The sequence below is a fragment of the Hoplias malabaricus genome, chromosome 8 (genome assembly GCF_029633855.1).
Source record: "Hoplias malabaricus isolate fHopMal1 chromosome 8, fHopMal1.hap1, whole genome shotgun sequence".
NCBI classification, from domain to species: Eukaryota; Metazoa; Chordata; class Actinopteri; order Characiformes; family Erythrinidae; genus Hoplias; species Hoplias malabaricus.
In genome coordinates, this window is record NC_089807.1 from 37192476 (window position 1) to 37216299 (window position 23824).

General features: G+C 38.2%; 1 protein-coding gene across 2 annotated transcripts; it reads left to right on the plus strand.

Annotated features, from left to right (window-relative positions):
- The first annotated feature begins 613 nt into the window (after nucleotides 1-613).
- On the plus strand, nucleotides 614-23073 carry zdhhc5a (zinc finger DHHC-type palmitoyltransferase 5a). 2 transcript variants are annotated; one of them, XR_010804039.1, is made up of 12 exons: nucleotides 614-957; nucleotides 4907-6891; nucleotides 8062-8183; nucleotides 9298-9455; nucleotides 9750-9922; nucleotides 10127-10229; nucleotides 10790-10881; nucleotides 11664-11790; nucleotides 13582-13699; nucleotides 14343-14455; nucleotides 17385-18406; nucleotides 21188-21309. XR_010804039.1 is itself a non-coding variant. In XM_066678617.1 (12 exons), the coding sequence occupies exons 2-12, from the start codon at nucleotides 6737-6739 to the stop codon at nucleotides 21417-21419; spliced, it is 2319 nt and encodes a 772-aa protein (XP_066534714.1). In that variant the 5' UTR covers nucleotides 614-957; nucleotides 4907-6736; the 3' UTR covers nucleotides 21420-23073. The 2 variants fall into 2 exon arrangements, 1 of the variants encoding a protein (XP_066534714.1); XM_066678617.1 differs by having other exon boundaries at nucleotides 17385-18310; nucleotides 21188-23073.
- Nucleotides 23074-23824: the final 751 nt, after the last annotated feature.

Below are 23824 nucleotides of genomic sequence, written 5' to 3' on the forward strand. Positions count from 1 at the left end.
TCTTTACTAATCAGGGCCGATTGATTTTTCTTGATCAATGTGTTTAAACAGGGGGCATTAAGTTCAATAGGTTGGCTTTAATTCTTGAATTTATCCACTCAAATCACCTTTGAAAGCCTGGAGTATGATTCATCTAAACACCAGACGATCATTCATAGATGGTTGTTGTCTGTAAACCCCAATTGATCAACATTCGCTGCACATGAGGATAAGAGGAGGCGGGCTAATCTGTGGCAGCTCGTGGATTTGAAGTCTGTGCGGTGGGAAAACGAAAAATGTATTGGCTGGGACTGCTCGAGTCCAGAATTTTGAGTCGATTCTTATTCTGATTCCAGGTAATAGCAATCGATTCTACGGATCGATTCCACATTATAACCTTAGTTAAAAAATTATATAAAAAAGTAAAAAAAAAACATTATTCCCTTTAATCAGCTCTTTGTCAATGAAACTAATATTATTTTTTTCCAGGTGACATGTAAAACAGTACATTTCAGAACGTAAAATGTACAGTCCCTGTGTAGAACCAAAGCTTTGGAGTTGATTCTCGATTCCCTCATGCCTTGACTCTAAGAGTCGATTCTTTTACGGGATTGAATCCCAATACTGGCTTTAAACGAGAAAGGGTAGCTTTATGCTAACTGCAGCGTTGTAGAGTAACGTTAGAAAAAAATAGTTTGCTTATGAAAACACAAGTGTTAACATAAAAATACAGGGTTATTGATTTAGCTGTTTGAGAAGGTTATTAGCTGGTATGAACTGGGCTAGTCGTATTTTGAGTCGTAAAGCTACACGCCTAGCTCAGTTATCGTTAGTGCTAGCCTTTCGCTGAGACCTGCCACCCAAAGAATCAACCGAGAGATTAAAGCCATTTATCTGCTATATCAGACAGGATACTCCGCGGTGATCCACTGACTCCTCCTGAGTAAACAACGTGTGGAGACGTGCAGGGACTGACAGGTCAGTTGCTGTGTTATTGAGATATTTTATTAATTAACGAGTCTAAAATGGGATAGGCTAAACTATCTGCTCAGCTTTTGGAGACTGACAGTAAGGTTAATGTTAAAATATTACCCGTTTACCATCAGCTAACGATTCATTCTACAGGCTCTTTGAAAACGTTTTTATGTTTCGACATGTATATGCCCGTTTCGATGTTGATCAGCAAGATATACAGTCAACTGAGATCGAGAAATGATACTACTGACATTACACACACTGAGTAAGAAACGTAGCAATAGCTGTGTCTTAAGGATTTATTACTGTTCAGAAGTGTGAAAACCGGACTTAAATGGATACTACCGAATACTTTTGTCCAAAGAGACATAAACCGAAAGCAAGAGGCAAAGCTTAGCTGTTTTTTTTTCGAATTTTCCCTTCCACCTTAAATAGTGCAGTAACATGAATTCACCGCTGCGCCTATTTAAGGTGGACCTATAAATTCGAACGAGGCGCTGGTTTATAAGTAACATACTTTAGCCTCGAAGGCAAATCATTTTTTACATTATTTTCAAGGCATACTTTGTGTACAACAGATGTGTCGTCGATATCTTCCAGAAATTAAGCTGTGGAGCGGTTTTATACGGAGTGTGTGTTTGTATGGCTTCCCCACCCTAAAAACGGGCCGCGTTTACTCATCAGTGTGTGTCTGAACGCTAAGCTGCAGAGAGTGCGGCGAGGGCGGCCACAAAGAGAGCGCGGCTTCGCTCCAGGCCCAGCAGCTGATCCGAGCTGCGGAGAAACACACCCAAAACACACACACATTCACACACTCACGGTGACAGGATACCCAGCATTTACAGGCTGCACACACGCCTATACACTCGGCACACTGTCTATGAATCATCTAAAGAATTTAGTAATTTTCTGTCTTCGTTTATAAGCCATTGATTCAGTTGGATTAAGACGATTTACCAAAATGTATAGTCATATTGGCCAACAGTTGGGAACGTTTCAGTAATGCCATTACAGATCTTATCCAGATGCACCTGGAGATACTTCATACCTTTGACAAGATGTCTACAGTAAATACAGCTTTTAGAAATAAGCAACAGTCTTGGTGTATCCTGCTATACACTAAGGCATCCGTTGTGTAAGTCAGCAGATTGTCTGCCAGTGTAACAAATGCATTCTTCTGAATCCACTCTCAAAATTTAGCTAATGGTGCAAGCGATGCTGACATGCCAAGTCCATCAAAATATATATTCTTGCGATCCTCAGACCCAGTAGAGTGAAATTCGTTGGTTTCATATACAGAGAGGTTGTCAGATAAGAGACCAAACTGCTTACCAACACTACCCCCAAGATACCTGTGTGAATTCATTGTAAATCTTTCAGTTTTGATTTGTCACTACCCTAGGCAGACTGATGACTGAACTGTTCTAGGTGTAGGAACAAAGGTGTTGATGTTTGTAAGAAAAATCAGTCAATTCTCATATTTGACATATTTTAATTCGTAGACAAGTTAGAAAACATTACTAAACGAACAAAGAAGAATGAATCAGCGGCCTCCATTTGGAAATAAGAGGCAAAGCTATACCACCACCACCAATACCAGTCATTCAAATTTTATGTAAATCTGTTAGTTTTGGTTACTCACTACCTCAGTCAGACTAATGTGATGGAAATGCTCCAAGCATAGCAACAGGGTATTTTTATTAGTATGAAAAGGCACTGGAGTCTGTAATTCTAGATGTAGTTTACTTTTAGTAAAATATTGTGGTATTTTGGATAAAGTGAAAGAATAAATGAGTAATGTAATATAAATTAATATTAATTAGCAAATGCTGATTATTACTCCTTAGTCTCCTTATTATATATACATTGATTCATTTTTTTTTCTCAGTATTTGTTATTAATGTGTATTGTTGGATTAAGTGTAATATTCAATTATCAAAATAAAACACCGCTGCACTATACATCGTAAAATAATGTTTCCTCCATTCTAATGTGACAGAGTTTCAGTGCAACAGTTTTTATGATATCAAGTCATCTTTAAATTCTAAGGGAAATGACTAGTATTGTGAAGCTATTTGGTTATTTCACTATTCAATATATTCTGTAGTCATATAGTAACAAAAATACAATTAGTTGTTTACAACAGAGAAAATCTATAAATGATTCCAATTTTAAATATATATATATATATATATAAAATTCACGTTATTAGTTGGAAGTTTGAGCCAGTCCAAGAAGCCTATTGCTTTTACTTTGAATCAAGTACATCGCTTAAACCAGGGGTGTGCAAGTCCAATCCTGGAGGGCCGGTATCCGGCAAAGTTTGGTGATTCCTTTACTCACACACACACCTGATTCAACTCATCTGTGAATTGTCAGGTTTAGGGGGTGTGTTTTAGCAGAGGAATTACCAAACTTTGCTGGATATCAGCCCTCCAGGACTGGACCTGTGTACCCCTGATTTAAACTGTTGAGTGAAAAAGATCATCACGCCAGAGTGTGTTTGTAAAATGATGTTGAAGTAAAGAGAGGCATGGCGAAGGAGAGAAACAGATGAAGAGGGATTAAATGTAGGTCACTATAAGGTGTCTGGAGATGACCTTTAGCACAGATAAGCAGAGTTTGTAGTGACTGAAATATCCATCGGTTTCTTCCCTTTCACAAGATCAGATCACAATAAATGTACCTATTTAGGTAAGCAGATATTAAAATTTGCATTGCTTCTTGGACCACTTGGCTAAATAATCTTATTTATTCATGTTATTCATGGATACAAAATGGCAAAGTCATTATTATCTGCATGGAAAATAACACACATTGCTTCAGTACTGAAAACTATGCTTAAAAAAGCTGTAATATTAATTTGATGACATATTAATATGGAAATTGTTAACATTTTCCACCCATACTGACAGTCAATGCAGGACTTATCTCACATGTAACGCTATCTTTTGTTCTCCAGAGGGCTCATTGGTGCTATCTTTCACACATTCACACAGAAGCTCATTCATAGGGTTAAGTAACAGCCATTCTAAAAATGTCTAAGAGTTATTTTATTGTATTCATTTTGATTGTTCAAATTACCTTTTTCTGTTCTATAAATATGCAGCTTTCATTTGTGGTCTGATTTTCCTGTCGGTCACAGTCCTATATATAGTTCTGTGCATAGGAAAAATACTGTGTGGGTACTTGGAAAATTTTACCTTCCGCATATTTATTTCTTGGGTGAAGAGAAGCTGCTGTGGTCCAAGAACTACACAAATGTTTCATTGTCAGGAATAATGCAGGCCGATTTTGAACCATGTCAAGGATTCACCCATATAATTGAAATGTATGCAAGGGCTATTGTGATTATTAGCAATTTTATCACATTGTGATATTTTGATCCTATCTATACTGTGTAAACTTACTGGTTTTTCCCTAATTGCTAAAGACATTGTTACTTTTTATCTCATTGTTGCTGTCACAACCCTATGTTGCTTTTTCTTTATTTCTTAATGCCCTTTTTACATTGTTTTGTCTATTGCATATTTATTCCTTGTTTTATAATGGGCTCTTACAAGCTATTTATATCCTAGTATTAGTACACACATTTTACAGTTTATATGGGGAGTCATTTCCAGGCAAAATGGAAAGACAATATGATGCCAAGTGGGCATTGTTGTTGCTGACTCTACACATATATAGCATTTAATATTTGCTTTTAATAAACAGCCTTGGTGTATGGTTAGATTAGGGCTGTGTTTCTGTGTGGACTACTTGACAGCAAATGCTACTGGTGCTTTCATGACCTAACAAAAATCACAGGTTAGTGTTGTCACCTAATTAGTGATGGATATGCCATATCTGTGAGTGAACTGGTTTAATCAGCAGATGTTAGTCTGTTGTCACTGAAAGATGCTTTAATAAAGCTTCTTGATTTTAATAACATCTCATTTTTTTACTCCTTTAGATACAACTGTTTGTGGATTACTATGCACTCTACCACATCCTCAAGAAAGGAGCGTTGCTGCAGCCTAGGATCCACGTTATAACCTGTTGGACATCTTTCTTCTTTAAACGGATTATTATACTTTCTAGCACACAAGCATGCATACACATTTTAATGTAACTGTAAGCATGGCCAAAGTTGCTGTCTTGAGACCGCATCCCTCAGAGGTTCTTATGTAATGATATGTCACCCACCAAGAAACAACAGCTGGCTAAGACACACAAGCACACAAGGAAGTCCCCGAAGCCTCTCAGGGGAAGCTGAGCTTTTATATTTTCGTAGTACATGCCCCATCTCTGCACGCTCCACCTGAGCATTTTGCAATTCTTTGTAGCTCCAGGGCCTTTATTTCACTCCACTGACCTGAATCAACACTCCGGAGGTTCTGGAGTGAACGTTTTGAGACAGAACGGTGCTCCAGAGTGGTTTTAGATGGTAGTTCTTTTAGTTTCAGTTCTTTATAGATGGTTGTCTTTGTGCCCATGAGACAAAAACAGAGACCTGGAGCATCATCTAGTTTTGTTTTTTGCCAATATCTTGCAAACTGCAAGTGAGGATTACCTCTAGATTGGTCCAAGAATGCTACGAGTTGGCAAAGAAAGACTTAAACATGTTTTGTGTAGTGAAGTGCGGCATCACACATGTTGAATAAAATGACAAAAAAATATTTTTGCGTTTTTCAGGTGGGCAAAAATTATTAATAGCTTCTACTTGGGGCCATTTTTGTGCCAACCTGACAGCCCTTCCTATATCGCTGTAAAATAAAAAAGCAGTAAACGAACTAAAATTTGTTTAATATTATTTTTCTTTTTTCCTCTTTTTGATTAGTTGCTCGTCAGGGTTTTTTTTTTCTTTTTAAACCAAACTTCAGACTATCTGGGTAGGCTTTGAAAGTTTTAAATTACACTCAGAGCCCATATGACGTCAGTAAGTCAAAGCTTATAATTTTTGTTCCCCTCTAATAAGCCAACTTTTTGCTAAATACACAAAGAAAATGAACTAGACCAATTCATATTTTTTTTTCTCTTCTACCTCTTTAGTTTTACTGTAATACCAAATTTTTTCACTTAGTTGTGGTCAGAAATTTTCAGATAGAGTGCTGTGCTCCTCGTATTAATCATAAAAGAGAACACACTTTATCTACTCAGACACTATTCATAAGTTTCTTTCACCAAAAAAAAAACCCTTGAGCCATATTCTTTTTTTAATTGTACTGCTTTTTATAAGTACAGCCTTTGGGATTTTACGATGCTTTGTTTTTAAAAAAATTAAAAAAGACCAAAACAGTGTTTTTATATTAAAAAAAAAAATTTAAAAAGTGCTCCAAATAAGTGCTTTCTTTGTGGCTATTAAAAGAAAGCTTCTTTAACTTTGCATAATTTGCAAAGAAGCCAAGAGGACAGGCTTTCAAGATTTGAAAATTTCATCCAGTGTAGTACAAATAAGCCATTCATTAAAATATTTTCTGTTTTTACACTGACCCATAAGGGTCAGGAGATGATATATGGACCTCTGTGTTCAGGTCTTTGTGGCGTAGAACGCTTCAGGCAGTCAGTCCATTTGCAATCCCATTGTTCTTATCCTGTTGTTGTTGTTTTTACATTGATTTACACTATATAACTTTTTCTGCTAAAACTATGCATAGGCGGTGGCATTTCTTTACATTAAAGCGAGGGAGAAACGAGCAACCTCTTCTTCCTTAGTCTCCACACACATCTTTCACGCATTCATACGCTTGCTCAGTTACAAGAGCTGTTTTCTTGTGGCGGATGTGCTGGTGTTTCCTGGGTGATGCCAGGCAGCAGTAAAAGTGGGGGTGTGTCTGGCCCCTCCTCCCCACCCCACCCCACTACTCCATCCCGCCCTCTCCGACCTAGTCGCTATGTCCCGGTATCTGCAGCAACAGCCTTCCTTGTGGGTGCAACCACGCTCTTCTTCTGTTTCACGTGAGTAGAGATGCGCGCACACACACAAAATGTACATAACTCCTCCCACTCTTTTTCCTGCATTTATATTCCGTGCCTTGTGAGGTTACAACGAGCGAGAGTTCTGTGTTATTCAGTTGGTTTGGTCTGAAATGTCTCGCCATTTTTAGATATTAATGTGGAATGTGAAAATCTTGGGAAACTTGTTTACAACTTTGCTAGATATTTTGTAGACTTGTGTTTATTTATATTTATTACCCCCCCCCCCCCCCACACACACACACACATACACACACCGATAATCTGAGTCAGGTAATGGAATGGTTAAAAGATGGCTACAAGGGTAATCCCAGTCCAGCGTTGGGACTGGCTGAGCTTAGCCCCTCTGTATGCCTAAGTATATGATCACTAAAGTATGTCCCTAATAGAAATGCTATCAAAAGCAGGCAAACTGCTTTTCAGAATATTTCTAATTCTTCATGGTTGTATTGTTAGTTGTTTTGTGAGATGGTTCTTCAATAATATCATGCTGCACGTGTGTCACAGTAATTTATAATTGCACACTCAAGTTAATCCATCATGAGGTCTATCATGCTCAGTGCCTACATTAGCTGTGTGTGTTTGTTTGTGTGTATGCAGTCAGATCCAGTCACTTCTCTGCTTCAGACATTTGTTTGCTCTGATCTCTCTCTTCTCCCCAAACCTCTGGATTTAAGTCTGAAAACCAAGAAAAGTAGGCCAACATCTACTGCACAGCATCCAAAAATAAAAGTCATCCTCTGGCCCGCTTTCCTTTTTTCTATCATGTTTACTATTCCTCTTTTAAGTCCTTAATTGGTCAATTCTACATCCTTTTCACCATTTTATTTTTGTCCATCAATCTCCCATAAGATCTCCTCTCTGTGCCTCCACCTCTTTGCAAGTCATGTCTTTTTTCTGGTTCCCTGAGAGTATACTTTGGTTTGTTGTGTGTGTGAGAGATGGAGTAGCCAGCATATAGTCCAAAATATGGGTCAGTGTTCCCATGACAACCAGCCCCCTTTACCTTATTCAAAATTCTTGTGCATCAGCATTCCTAGTAGTCCTGCAAATACTGTCTGTGCAAAGGCATATCTACACATGAGTAAGATTCTCAGACAATGATGCATTGATTTTGACTGCTGTCTGTTGTCTTTTCTGTTCTTTTCTCAGGTGTCCGTGGCTTTCAGAGGAATTTTCAGTTGCTGTGCCAATATATAATGGCATTATGTTCCTTTTTGTGTTGGCAAACTTCTGCATGGCCACTTTTATGGACCCTGGCATCTTCCCTAGAGGTAGGCTGCCAAACATTCATTAAATTGAGTCTATCTATGAAGTGTATTTATTGGCTGTCATGATTAAGTTGTCAGCTAAGCATAATATAGCATACTATTTTCTTCCAGTATGTATTTACACCCATTATATTAAGCGACAACCGTGTGTGAACACTGGTGGTGTTTAGTTTTGTAAATTAGTTATTTTCAAATTGGTTCTTATTTGTATCTGTGTATTTAGAGAACAAATATGTAGACTTCATGGCTGGCACTGTGCTATCCTACGTGTGTCTTTAGTGTTTGTGTATTGGACACTTCATTTCTATATATATATATATATATATATAGACAATGTGTATGGCACTAATCCTGCTGCGCATTATGTTATTATGCCATTGTGAATAATGGCTTAATTTTCAGTTGCTTTATTTCAGTTTCATTATCAGTTCATTGGAACGCGTGTAACACCTGCTTTGCCAGTTTTAATCCAGTGTGCACAGCTTTTAATTTCTTGGCTGGAGATCCACAAGTACAGTAATTAAGAGGCAATGTAATATGCATGCTACATATAATTTACATGTAAATATCTGTGTTTTTCGTCTTTGTGATTGTTACTGAGCTTAGAGCACAGTATTATTTCCAAAAATCCTTTATAAAACCTCTGCTACAACAAATCCAGTGCAAATAGTGCTTTAAGTTCTTACGTTATTTACATACTCCAGTGAAATAGTACAAAAGCAGTGAGTGCCTAGTAACACAGGCTTTGTGACTAGAGCTTGTGCACAGACAGATGTTAGATGATTATTTCTAGATCACAAGTGACAGTCCGGCTCCTCATAATAGCATCTGAGTCCGTTCCATCACTCCAGAGAACACAGTTACACTTCTCTACAGTCTAGTGTTGGGGGATTTATACCAGTGTATCTAAAGTGTACCATGTTGTTCCATGCTTTTCTTTGTAGGTAATACAAGCTGTATTTACACAGTTGAATGTCTCTGTCCACAGTGGATGCTCCTTAAATATGGTTTCTAAAATACATGTATATTGTTTTACTGTTTATTATAGAGCTTGAAATATTCTATGATTTAATACAAAACAAAAACAGATGTATTCATAAGTGTCTGTGTGCTTTAGCGGAGGAAGATGAGGATAAAGAAGATGATTTCAGAGCTCCCCTCTACAAGACTGTGGAGATTCGTGGGATACAGGTGCGAATGAAGTGGTGCTCGACCTGTCGATTCTACAGACCACCTCGCTGCTCACACTGTTCTGTATGTGACAACTGTGTAGAGGTATGGGTACACCAATGTATAGATGCAGTGATACTGTTTCAGCCCATGATCAGCATAAATAGATGCTTGTGCTCTCTTTCTCACACATTCTTTCTTTCAAATGTACACTCTCAATACAAACTGTTCTTGCTACTACTGTGCTGGCATTTTTTATTAGACTAATTAAGTAAATTTAGCCTGATCTTGACCAACAAGGACTTAATCATTCTTGTCTGTGTGAGTGCATGTGTTCAGATGTGCCTACAGTACAAAGCCTTGAAAGTAATTTTTTTATCTCTCATTCACACGCTGCAGGATTTTGATCATCACTGTCCATGGGTGAATAACTGTATAGGCAGGAGGAACTACCGCTACTTTTTCCTGTTCCTGCTATCGTTGACTGCTCACATTATGGGTGTTTTTGGTTTTGGCCTGCTCTTCATCCTCTACCACACCCAGCAGCTCGACAAAGTACACTCTGCCGTCACGTATCCTCTCCTATGCTGTGTGTGCGTGTGGTAGCATGATATTTTGTGCAAGTGAAAGATTTAGGTGGATTTGTTTGTTCATTTTTAAACAGGAACATGGATGGACACGTCCGAGTGGTGCTGTTTATTCATAGTGTGATAGTAAGCTAATATGTGCCGGGGCATAATTGTTTTTCTCCAGTTGTTTCCTTAACTTCACGTCAGTATGGCTGTGATGTGTGTTGCTGGACTATTCTTCATTCCAGTAGCAGGCCTTACTGGTTTCCACATTGTGCTGGTGGCAAGAGGCAGGACCACTAATGAGCAGGTGTGTACGTTTGTTCATGAGAATCAAATGCAAAGTCGTAATCTGTAACAGTCTTTGTTTTGCTGGGCCAGCAGCCGTCATGTGCGTAAGATTGAGATCTATGTAAGGCAGTTTTATTACCCTTGCAAATATGACATTCACTTCATTATGAAAAAATGTAATTAACATTGATTATTATCAATCATTTTCCCCTCATTCAGTCTTTCTTCCATTGTATAATTATCTCTCGCTCTGTCTTTCTCTTGCTGCCTCTGTCAGACATTCTCTAACTGGATTATATACCATTAACTCTTTAGGAAAATATGACTAGGCAGCCACAATTAAAAGAAATTGTTACATGCATGGTTTTTGATTAATAAAAGGTTTTTATTTATTTTATTTTTTAAAAATTAATGTCACCAACATCTTTAAGCTTTTGATAAAATATGCTCAAAGTGTGTTCACATTTCTGACAGATTTTGGACATTAAGAAGCAGGTTTTGTAATGTGAACAAAGGTTCGTGTAAATGTGTGAGTAAATGACACACTAAAATGAGCAACATCCGCTCTTTTCTATGTAGGTGACCGGGAAGTTTAGAGGAGGAGTAAACCCTTTCACAAACGGCTGCTGGCGAAACGTGACTCGTGTTCTCTGCAGCTCACAGGCACCCAGGTATGTCTCCCAGTCTTTCATTTGCACTTTGTTTTCCACCCTATTTTCTTGAGTTCTCACAATAAATAACCTTAATAACCCCAGGTTTTGCCCGCTCCTGCCCTCAAAAGATTTTTGTTGAAGATTCTTCATGGGTGTTTGGTTATTTCCATTTGAGATGTAATCCATGTCTGCTAAAACATATTCTACTTCAGCTTGAGCTGAGTAATAGTCCTGAGAAATGTTATAGCTAGGAAAAATTGTAGCATTGCCTGAACATAACCTGGTTTTGCTGATTTGTGATGAAATTCAGCATATTAACCCAAATTCCTTAAGCCTGGGCTTAACTGTGATGCCCTCTTGGCTTCTTTACAGCTTTATGAGCTGAAGATTAACCCTAAACACTTGATCTTGAGATGAAAAACAGCCAAATGAAAAGTATTTTGTGCACGTGTGTCATTCCTCACCTTCACAATTCATTCATAATGTAATTAATGCTGGGACACAGTCTGTTTCTTGCTTTTAAAATAGTATTGATAAAATTGTTATATAGTTAAAAATGTAATAAAAATATTACAATGAGGTAATACGTTTTAGACATTTAAATTAAGTTAAAATTATGCACTTTCTCACTCAGTCATGTGTCCAGCATAATTCATGTCATCACTGTTATTTTTGTTTGTTTATTTCCTTCCTACACAGAAATATTCCGTTTGAAGCCTAATGACAGTCACAGATTAGCACACATCATAGACCCTTACTGTTGAAGAATCAGTTTGTAAGGCATTCTTTATCCTCCTTAGGTACCTGGGCAGGAAAAAGAGGTCTCAGACTGTGTCTGTGCAGCCACCGTTCCTCCGACCACAGCTCTCTGAGGCACAGCTGGCAGCCAAAGTGCTCGACAATGGTATCCAAGGAGATCTACACCGGGTGGGTCATCTTCACACACTTCCCTTTGTTGGCTTCACCATTCATTTCTCTCTTTTTTTATTTTTTTTTTTCCTTCAAGTGTATTCACAATTGTTACTGCTGTCTATGTCTCATCTGCCAATAGCTGTTTTCTTTTTTTGAAGTATTTTATATTTCCTCAGTTAAATTTGCATCAATGAGATTTTTACAGATGGCCTAACTATGTTCATACCTTAAATAATTTAATCTGGCATTTATATGTTAAATAATATTTACATGTTAAATATTAATATTTTTTGGTCTAATTAAATCCCAATTTATTTATTTTTAATATGACAACACTCTACTGAATGTTGTTTTCTCATACACGTTAGGGCTGGGCGATATGACCAAAACTCATATCTCGAAATGCCTAAAAAAATGTTGATATATGATATTATGAAAACCATAACAAAATATAATGTCAAAATAATAGTGTTTATTTTAACACCGAAAAGACCATACGACATTATCTAACCATATTTATCAAACTATGTCTAAGAAATAGCAATGTCCCTATCACGTTTTTTTGCCCTGATCCCGATACGAGTCTTTAAACATCGATCTGACGTGATACTTGTCTGGATAGTACTGTTATACAGAGCACTATTCAAGTAAACTCGCATTAAGAAACTGCCTGCATCCAAGCTGCTGCTTAATTTTTTTTTATAACAAAGTAAACAATTTGTGTCTTCACAAACAGTTCATACACATCATTTAATATTATTTTGTATCTTATATTAAATGACCCTGGACTGGATGAGCGGTCACAGATAATGAATGAAGCTTATATTAAATGATCTCTTCATTTTTATGTATAAAGAATTACTTTGATTCTATAAGTCTGTCAGTTTTATTGCCATCGCAGGAGTGTTGAGGGAAAAATTAAATGGACTTTCTTTGAGACAAAACAGTACTGGAAAACAGGAAATATAAGATGTGTTAAGCTGAAAAATAAGCAGAAGCATTCTGTGTAGCTCCACCCCAAAACTAGAGTGTATTAAGACCTTTCTGCTGAGTTTAAGAATTGTGAAAATTGAGAACTGGAAGGTTTATCAGTCAGTAAAGTAATGTTAATGTAAACATAGATGATTGTGTGGAACTGTTGTTCTCTCGTTTGTTTCAGAAGCTATGCATCTTTTAAGAACAGTATGTTTGAAAACAAAAGTTGTTTGTACATGGCTAAGGTTTAACTTCTATGTTTTCATTCATTGTTTGAATAATACACAGAATTACCACAGAAACTCGTTTGTAACTCGAGTTATGTTTTGTGTCACTTTCTGTTTACTTTTATGCGGTTAGCAGTCTCCTGAATTTGTCATCAGTTCCACCCTAAGTAACCAGAAACAGCAAAAATAGGCCAATAGTACGCACTTATGGAATAGAGCACCTTTTTTTCATGCTTTTCAACATTTGGAGGTGTCTCTTAGCTGTTTCTCTGCTGTGAACAGATAGTAACCCTAGGATACCTTACCAAGGCCCCTGTTTTTGGCCCTTTTAAAATACGTATTGGCCACAACATATTGGTTGGCCTCTGATTTTTAGATTCTCAGATTCTCAAACCTTTTATGTTCTTTCTTTGTTTTTAAATGTAACACTTTATTGCTCAATATAACAGCTCTAAAATTCTTAAACCAAAGCTAGACGTAATCCATTTTCTCTGTGCTCTGTGACTGTATCACTTGCTTTCTTCCTTTGCCAGCCTTGATTTATTTTTACTCTTTGGTAATCTATTCTGACTCATTAATTTCTCTTGTTCTGACTCTGTTTCAGTCTAAGAGCAGTTTAGAAATGATGGAAAGTCAGTCCGCCGATGCTGAGCCTCCTCCTCCACCTAAGCCAGAGCTTAGATATCCCGGTCTTTCTAGAGGAACTTCTGGACACTCTGAAGGTAAATACGCAACGGCACACACAAACACATTGTAATTCAGGCTTGTTAATGATAGTATTTCTTATAGAACAATTGAATTGGTTATTTAAAATGTATTTATGTTTTTCAAATAAATGTGACATTAACATTTCTCAGTTTGTATGTAGTGTATTGTTGCAGTCCAAAGAAAAACGTGTAACTCCAAAAGTAGTAACTTGTAAGAGAAGGAAAAACATTAACTTTAAAAGAAGCTCAATGTATATAAAAAAGACTGTTTTCCAAGTTATTTTGGAGCATTTCTGTTATTTTGGAGATGACTTCTCTTCACCTGTCCTCCCTTTTGTGTTCCTTGTTTATCCTCGCAACTCGTCATTCCTCAGCATAGTCTTGAATAATTTTATGTATATAAAAAACCACATTGATGAATGTGGATCAAGATCCATTCAAATATGGTGAGTGACCTAATAAAAATCTGAAATTCCTGGAGGTGATTTTAAGCCCAAATGCGAAATCCAAAAATTAGCCAGTGCTTATCTACAACAAGGACTTCTACTTTTACTGGAGTACCTTGAGTATCTGCACCTTTACTCAAATACAGTGTTTGTGTACATTGTCCTCCACTGGTGTCATCTGAACTTGTTGATTTGTTATTGGTGTTTTCCAGAGAGCAGCCTGTTAAATAAAGCTCCACCAACACCTACAATGTATAAATACAGACCTACTTACAGCAGCCCAGGGAAGAATCACACTGCGCTAACACACGCCTATGCCAACCAGGTAACCTGTGTATTTGAGAACTGGTGACGGTGTATACCTCGCCTCACCAGAATAATGTGTGCATAATACTAACCATATATCTGTTGATGTGTATGCTAATCGTAAATGTATGAATCAGTCTGTCATTTCCTGTGCAGACGGTGTTATTTATGTAGATCTGATCTCATTCATCCATCACTGCATGTGTCTAATTATAATTTTCTTTATAGTTTGTTTATTATTATTATTCTTTCTGTACTTTTTTTTTCTATTTTTTTATCCATTCTTCTGCATTAATTTTTTCTTTCTTTTCACTTGGTTGACCCAGTGGCTTTCAGTTGAACAGTATCAGTAAGTTGACACTGTACTTAATCCTTTTGTTTATACATTTGTTTGTGTTTGTTTACTTTTGTTTGTCTGTGTTTCTAAGCCTTTCTCTTACTCTGACAATTATCTCTTAGGCTCAATATGATCTTATATTTAAGGTCATGCTTGCAAAATTTTAGCCTAAAATAGAAGTTGTTTATTACTCTTTTCGCTGATGATTTTTTTAAAATCTTAAAATCATCTTGTGCTTTTGTGTTTGTAATTTTTTTTTCTTTGTTTTTGATTGCACATGAAAAAGAATACAGTAGTAGAAAAGGGCTAATGATCAGCAGCACTTTGTGGATTGTGGAAAATCAAATTAGAAACACATTATAATACTGTATTGTGCTTCATCTCTGCTTTTTGTTTGCTTTGAGTGCACAGCCCTTACATTTGCCAGTGTATAATGATGTCTCTGAACAAAATGATAACTTTTTCCCTCAGTGACATCATAATTGCAAACCCTATTTCCAGGCTGTGCAAAATGTAAATGAAAGCAGAATGTGCTTATTGTGTATATCATTAAACCCTCTGTTTAATTAATTAAACATAGTACAAAGAAACCCTTTCAGATGTTGAAACTGAAACATTTTGTCTTTTGGAAAATATTTGCTTTTTTCCCCCAAAAATTTAGAACAAGATCATCTGTACTGCTCAGTTTTGATTCCTCAGACCCCAAAACACTTTTTTTCCCCATTCTTTATTTCTGAAAGACTTGGCCTCTCTATGATATTCTTTTTAAACTCTGTCTTGCCACAGAAATGTTGCCAGTTGATTTCTTTGTAAAATTACACAGATTTACAGGTTCAAATTTTTGAAAGTGTTGTTGATGTCAAAAAGGCAAATATTTTTAAAAAATAAAACCCCAAAATGTGTCAGTTTCAAGATTTAAAATGTTGCTTTTGTACTCCTTTCATTTAAGTCTAGGGTTTAGATGATTTGCACATTGAGTCCTTAAATTATTTTACTTAAATTATACACTGCTTGCCAACTTTTAAGGAAATGGCGTTTATAAAATTTAGAACTTTAAGAACTTTAACTTTTTCACCAGTTTACACGGTTTTCTGTGGTCTTAATAAATCATTTTTGGTATGCTTTGTTTAAAATGCCACAAGAATAAAACAACCCAACACTTCCCTTTACCTGTTGCTACCACTGCTGAGATAGAGCTTTTTTTTTTAATTCAAGCCTGAGACACCCAGCACTGAGGCACGAGGAGCAGAAAAGCTGGCTTTTAGACACTTTCTTTTAGTTCTCCTTCTTCTCTATTATAGTTGTTGCCATATTTATTTATATTTGTGCACTCCCACATTTACATGGGTCCAGTGCTGTGATTGGAGAGACTCGGGCGAGGAGGCAGGATAACTTTAAAAGTATGTTAATTACATAAGGACAAAATCAGAATAACTTGTTATAACCTATGTTCAGAATTAGGCTTTTTAATCTTTTGTGGAGGCATTGAATCCGGTTGAACACTGTTGAAATGTGTGGGTGGAATCACTGTGGTGGCAGCGATTGCTACAGACATGAAGGAAATATCACAATATATTTTTTGCAATATCCCTGTTCCCATTTATTTCAAATGAGCCTTTTCATTGTTGTAAATGTGAGGCTGTTGTTTGTTCCTAGGCATTATTTTAAGCTCTACCCAAAAAAAATGGAAAAATATGGTCAAATGATTTGTCTTCCCTTGCTTATAACAGTCATGGGTGCTGTTTGGTCTCCCCTCAAACATCATCCAGTCTGATATGAGCTCATCATTACCCACTTCAGTTTTCCTTTACTAATACTTCAGGAAAATATTTGGGCAGAATTTGAGCCACAAATAAAAGGAGATTGATTTTAGGGTCATGCCTAAAAATACTGTTTAATGTCATTAATTTCCACAAGTTTACTGTTTGTTAGCAGTTATTTTGCCTAAAAGATATTCTAAAATTGACACGGTGCACGGACTAGAATGTGTTTCTACATTTGCCCCGTGACACCAGGTTGGCACTAGACCAACCACAACTGATCAGGAAAGACTGGAATGAAGGATTATTAACGTTGCATATTGTTGCTAGCATTATTTTTACTGTGCATACTGCACACCTGCATGCCTGAGGTTACTCTGAAAGTCGTCGCACAATTTTTCATTTAGCAAATATTTCTAGTTGGCTGAAGATTAAATCTGTATTTGCTTTTTGTATACCCATTAATGTCTTTAAATACAGAGCCATTCTCTTTGTTTTCATAAGTATTTATCAGCAGGAACAAGACAGCTGTGTACCACGTGAAAAAGATGTAAGGGTGACAAAGAGCAAATACTGATTCTGAAAGCATTTGTGCTTTGTTTGGACAAATTCTGCCCATGTCAAAGAGGTTATGGTGGTAGTGAGCAGGACAAATACTAGTGGACTTCACTAGTGGAAGGGTTTTTTTTTTCTTTTTCTTTTTTTTAACTGATGTCCTTTTCACCCACAGTGCTTATGCTTTAGCTACTTTTCCAGTGTTACTGCTTTTCCTTCTCTCTCCTCAACTTTTAATCCTCCCGTTCCAATTTCCAATTCATGTATTTCTAATATCTCTCTCTCTCTCTCTCTAGATGAGTCGTGGGGACAGTCTGAAGGAGTCCTCCTCCTCTCTCCTCCAGTCCAGTCAGCAGCCAGGCTACCGCTCAGAGCCCAGTCTGGATGGCCGTGAGGGGGGAGGAGGAGAGCGTGGGGTTGCTGAGCGACCCACAGGAGGCCAGGGACCTCCAGGCCCTGGGATCCCTGGTTACTCCCTCGGGGGACGCTCTTACCCCTCCTTTTCAGACCCCACTGTGCTCTCTGGAGGTGCCTCCCGGTCCTCCAGTGTTCGCTCCTCCCACAATGCACCGCCTTCAGAAGCCACCACCTCCACCAGCTACAAGAGCTTAGCCAATCAGACACCGCCGCCAGCCCCTCGTAACGGCAGCTTATCATACGACAGCCTGCTCACGCCTTCCGAAAGCCCAGATTTTGAGTCTGCTGCTCCAGAGTTGTCGCCAGGGCGGCCCCGCACACCTGTGCTTGGATACAGCTCTCCATTCCTGTCTGCTCAAATCGCTCAGCAACGTGAAGCGGAGCTTCACCAGCCTTCTGCCTCTAGCTCTGCCCTGCTTGCTTCTCCACACCGTGCTGCCTATCTGCGTGGCTCCCCTTCTTCCCCTCCCCTACCACCTGAAAGAGAGCGGGAGCGGCTGCTTCACGACTCGCAGCCCCATCATCATCATCATCACCATCATCACCACCATCACCATCACCGACCACCCCGCTTCTCACGCCCACCACTTCTGTCCGACTCAGGATTGTCCCAGCCTTCGTACCCTTACCGCACTCGCTCCACAGACGCTCCGCTGCCCCCCTCCACCCACCCGCCTCGCTCGCCTCACCCCCCGCCCTTAGGGAAGTCCTTGTCCTACTCCAGCGCTGCAGCTGCTGAGATGCAGTATCATCTGGTCCGCAAGACCTCTGCTTCTGTCGGGGGAGGGGGCATCCAGGCACCCAAGTGAGTAACACCCCGCCCCCTCAGCCTTTCGACGCTCTGCACAGCCTGCTGCCTCCTTCCTCCTCCTCCTACTCCTCCTCCTCCTCCCAGACTTCTGTGAGTGTATTTCTCTCTTTCTCTTGGTCTTTCTTGTTTTCCCACCTTTTTATTTCCTCTCATGCTCATGTCGCAACAAGTAAATTGCTGCCTAGACTTGATGCCAAAAGTCCAAGCTTGCTTGCACAACAATCTAACTGCATTTTGTGGTAAAAATCATAACTGCACACTCTTCACTCTCTTCCATGGTGTAAGGATTTTTCATTCAGATGAGAAGACCCAGAAGACGGAGTAATCCCAGTATAACTTTTTGAGACTGATTTTATATCTGTTTTTGCCTTTTAGGTCACTCCTGTGTGAAATCACCAAAGGCCTTCTGCCTGATCATCTCAGCTTTGCTTAGTATTTTCAGGAAATATTGTCATTTATTTATTTATTTTTTTAAATCAAATACAAAACTAGATTTGAAAAAAAAAAAGTGTCCGTAGGTGTGAGTGTGTGAGTGAATGTGTGTGTGTGTGTCTGTGAAGGACTGGCGTCCCCTCCAGGGTGTATTCCCGCCTTGCGCCCAATGATTCCAGGTAGGCTCTGGACCCCCCGTGACCCTAAATTGGATAAGCGGTTACAGATAATGGATGGATGGATGGACAAAACTAGATTTGTACTTCCATTAGTTTCTGACATAAATAGTAGGGGTTCAAAATCTGAACATCATTAACAGATCTTTCATTTTGTACAGTATGTATTGCGGCTAAACCTATACCAAAACGTTAGCCTTATTATGCAGGGTTTATTGAGCTATGTGGTCAGTTGTGTTCAAGGTTCGGTGAGTTTAGCACTTTAGGTATTAAATTGTTCTTTATACAGAGGTCTAAGATGTTAAGTTTAAAAAAAAAATCCTCTCCTTGTGGGTTTTTTTTTTTTTTTTTTTTAATAATTGCCTTTCATGTCTTTAAATGTGTGCAGAAACAGAAGATGGAAAATGACACAGTATTGTAACAAACCATTTATTTAGTTATTTATTTTTTGAAGAATTTACCTATGGAGTCAAAATAGGGTCAAAAAGATTTTGAGTTTGTAAAACAATACTCACAAATGTAACGGACTTTGTAACTGCGTTTGAGCAACTACACACACGTAAAACTAAAATCCATAAATGTATTGGAATGCAGAAATTTAAAACAACAACAACAACAGTAACAATAATAATTTAAAATCACAAATGTGTAAAAAAAAAAAAAAAAAATTTGCATTTGTAAATCAATTGTGAATCTGTGAATCAGTAAAATGGTTTAATATGTGCAAGAGCAAACCTTTTTAAGGTTCCAAATGTGACCGTGGGAGTTTTTGAATGAGGTGGAAATATTCACACATTCGCCCTCTCTGCTGCGTGTGCGAATCTCTTTTTTGCAGTTGTGGATTTAAGACCCTGTTTTGACGGCCAGTTGATGGACCAATAGGAAAGCTTTAGCTGGACCAATCAGATCTCAAAGTTTGTTTAACCAATCAGAACACTGATTTGTTGCTGATTTGTACGTTTAAAGGGGGACCAGGAATATGTCATGAGCGGGGAACGCTGTGGCCGAGTTCAGAGGTGTCCTGCTGACCTTGTGACCAGCGGAGAAACGTAACCAGGAGCTCAGAGCTTCAAATACAGCGTTATTGCCCAGTGGACCTTGACAGGGTCATTTACGTTTCATATAAATAAATAATTGGACAAAAACAGGAACAGTTTTTATGTGTCTCTGGTGCACTTAGGCGTGATGCCATGCGCGTTGGTCAGAGCCGCGGCTCTTGGTTACATTTCTCTGCTGTCCGTAGAAACGTGGTGGTTCACTGGAAAGAACCAAGGTTCCAAGAACAGAACCGGTTCAAGAACCGGAGTTCATTTTGTGGAAAAGCGCTATGGCTGACAGCAACAAATCAATGTTCTGATTTGTTAAACAAACCTCGCGATCTGATTGGTCCAGCTAAAGTTTTCTTATTGGTCCATCTATTGGCCGTCAAAACAGGGTCTTAAATCCTTGCTCTTGCACATTTTAAGCCGTTTGAGAAGGTACTGATTCACATATATATAACATTTGATTTACAAATGCAAATCTTTTTTTTACACATTTGTGATTTTAAATTATTGTTGTTTTAAATTTGTGCATTCCAATACATTTGTGGGTTTTAGTTTTACGTGTGTGTAGTTGCTCAAGCGCAGTTACAAAGTCTGTTACATTTGTGAGTATTGTTTTACAAACTCAATCTTTTTGACCCTTATTTGACTTCATATTTACCAGATTCCTTATTTAAGGCTGTAAAAAGCATCACTAGGAAACTAACGTGTAACACTTTGGACACATTGGGTGACTAAGGGACAGGATAGATGCATGGGCACAGGGTAAATGTATTTACAGGAGAGTTACAGAATTATTACATAATACTGTGTTTTTGTCTGCGCTTTAGGACCCTGTCCACGCAGGGCCTTGATTCAAAACATAACGTTCCATATTCCAGCATCGAGATTTCAACCTGTCATACTGTTTTGCGTTAGTATTTCAACTAAATTAACATTTAAGGCCGTACTATCATTTAAAAGCCTCTATATCTCAAAACAATGTGCCTAAAATAGTGCAAACTATCTATATTGGACATCATATTTCCTGCAAGTATTTCAAAAACCTGAGGTGATCAATTAAGATCTTTGAAGTGATTTGATTTTGCTCTTTGAAAATTAATCAATCCATTTCCCTTTTTTTTAGCTCATGAATCGGAATTCGTCTGTAACATTGTCAAAAATATGTGAGTCAAATTAATGCTTCGATATTTTTTCTGTGTGTTTTTTTTCATGATCAGGGACGAGCTTCAGATGAAATCTTATAGTCGGACAAATGGGCAGCCCAGATCCTCTCTCCCTCAGTCTCCTTCTTCTACCCCTTCTTCTCCCTCCCATCCAGTCAGTGTCTCCGCTCGCCCAGGACAGGCTTATGCCAGTGTTGGTTCTTCGCAGAGCCCTGCCCACAAGCCTGGAGGTGGGGTGAAAAAGGTGACGGGTGTTGGAGGGACAACTTATGAGATATCAGTCTGAGTGATATGTGGCTGCTTCCGCCAGCATCTGCTGGGCTATGGACCTTCTTTTTCTGCCCACTCTGACAAAAGGGCCTCACTACTGGAAGCGAAATATGTCAAGTGCACAGACATTTATTTGTGCATGCACACGATGGAGTAAAGGACATCCTACCTATCCTGTCTTACAGATGAGAAAAGATTGCTAAATCTGACCAGGTTTAGAGTCAGATAAGACACTCAGGAGGAGGAGGAGTAGATTTCTGTTTCCTAAATACAGCACCTTGTCATACAATCCCCTCAGATTTTGAGGGTGGATTTCCTGACTTATCACTAATGAGGAGGTGAAACACTTTAAGGGTGGGTCAGATACTTGGACATTTTTATTATTGTTTTTGTTTTGTTTTTTTTTGTTTGTTTTTAAACAATCAGTGTAACAAAGATTGCTCTATGCGTTTGTAAGTGGTAAATTGTATGTTCTGTATAGAAGAAATGGTTTCAGGTTTTACCGGGGCTGGATTTCAACCAGAGACATTATGGCAAGCCATTGCCATTTCGGACCACTGTGATTGGCTTATGACCATTCTGCTTCTGTTTATTGACCAATCAGAACTCGAGAAGCAACGCAGTAGGAGCTTGGAAATGAAATGGCATTATTTGTTGTTTGGATGAAAAGCCTTTTCAAGATTGTGTTTTAGAGCAATGGCCTTGGAAATCAAGGAAAATGTTTTATTTAATTTTAAAATGTTATTTTATATGAATTTATAAATAGCTAATGATGAGATCAAGAATTTGGGGGCATATTTGAATAGTGCTGATTTTATGCAGGCTCTGTGATCGACACATCATATCGAGCACTTGTGATTTGAAGATCAGAGAACCTGCTTGTGCATTACTTCAACGCACCCTTTGGTTTTCTATTAAGGCTGATGAGATTTATGTCCAATCTGGATTTTTAACCAATTAAACGGGTGAGGAAACTTGCCTGCTGTTGATTGTTGGCTGCTATAGCCAATCAGAGGAATGAGCCTGTGTCTTGAAATCGGCCAGATGAAATGTGTGTAATGCACATGTAGCATCTGAATGCATCTGGCACACAGGCATCATTCAAAATTATCTTGTAAAGTATGTCTGCCTCTGAAAAATGTAATTTTCTGGTTAACAGTTAAACATTTTGAAAAGACACTGTCTGGTGGCCTTGCTTAGCTGACCACTTAGGATTAAAAAGCTAGCTGGCCAGAGACAGGGACGTATTGGTGCAATCTGATTGGACAGCGACTGGACCGATCAGTATGACTGCTATAGTTGCGAATTATGAAAAGCCTTTTTTTTATTATTTAATTTTTACTTTAAAAAAAAAAAGGAATTTTTGGACCTTTTGCAGGGCTTGTGTTTTAGTGATTCATTGAATTGTCAGTGGCATTGAATGGACATTTAGATCAAGACTGGACTAAACATATTTTGTCCTTTCGGACAAAATGTGTTTTGACAGTCAGTTTAACATCCAGTGAATGCCCTTTCCGAAAGCAAGCGAGAAATATGTTGGGTCTGGATCAGTAGTTAAGAAGGAAAACAAGTGTACTGTATAGCTCAGTGTGAGTGAATGTAGTATGTTTGTGTGCGCGTGGTTGAGCATTGGTAATAAACTCTTTATTATAAAGCACTTTGGCTGGATACTTGAATTAGCATTACCAACATGTTTTATCTATGACTGCAAGGTTACAGTATCCTATGTTTTGGCGCTATAGGTCCCAAAGGAAAATAAAACTAGATACCACACTCCTTGCCCTACATTGGCATTAAAATAAACTGTATAAATACACAAAGATGAAACAAAATCTTTAGAACATATCGGGATTATGCTGTGTTTTGTTGTTATGCTGTGCTGTAGGGGCCACATTTTATTTTTTTTTTATTCAGTCCAAACTTTTACTTATTAAAACAGTTTATATTTGGAAAAAAAAAAATATATATATATATATATATATATATATATATATATATATAACTAACTCCAATTAAGCTTGAACACTGCTGAGTCTGTGCTGTGTCCAGTATTAACCAGAACTATTAAAAAGGTGTATACTGTAAATACAGGAGGTCCTCGGGTTACGTCAGTCCCGAGTTACGATGTTTCGTAGTTACGACACACCTCCCATTTACTGTATAAAGCTTTGTTTCAACTTAAGTGGTTTTACGTCGTAACGCGAACTTCGTGTTTGGTGTGCGCGGCGGAAGAATACACGGTTACGCGGCTCGGGACCGAGGAGGATAGGTGTTAGGATAGGATAAGTGCGTACAGTATATTATTTACGTACAGTATTTACGTATGTTCCAACTTACACCGAAAATCGGTTTACGACGCGACGTAGGAACGGATCAACGTCTTAAGTCAAAGACCCCCTGTATAGCTTCATCCTAATAATA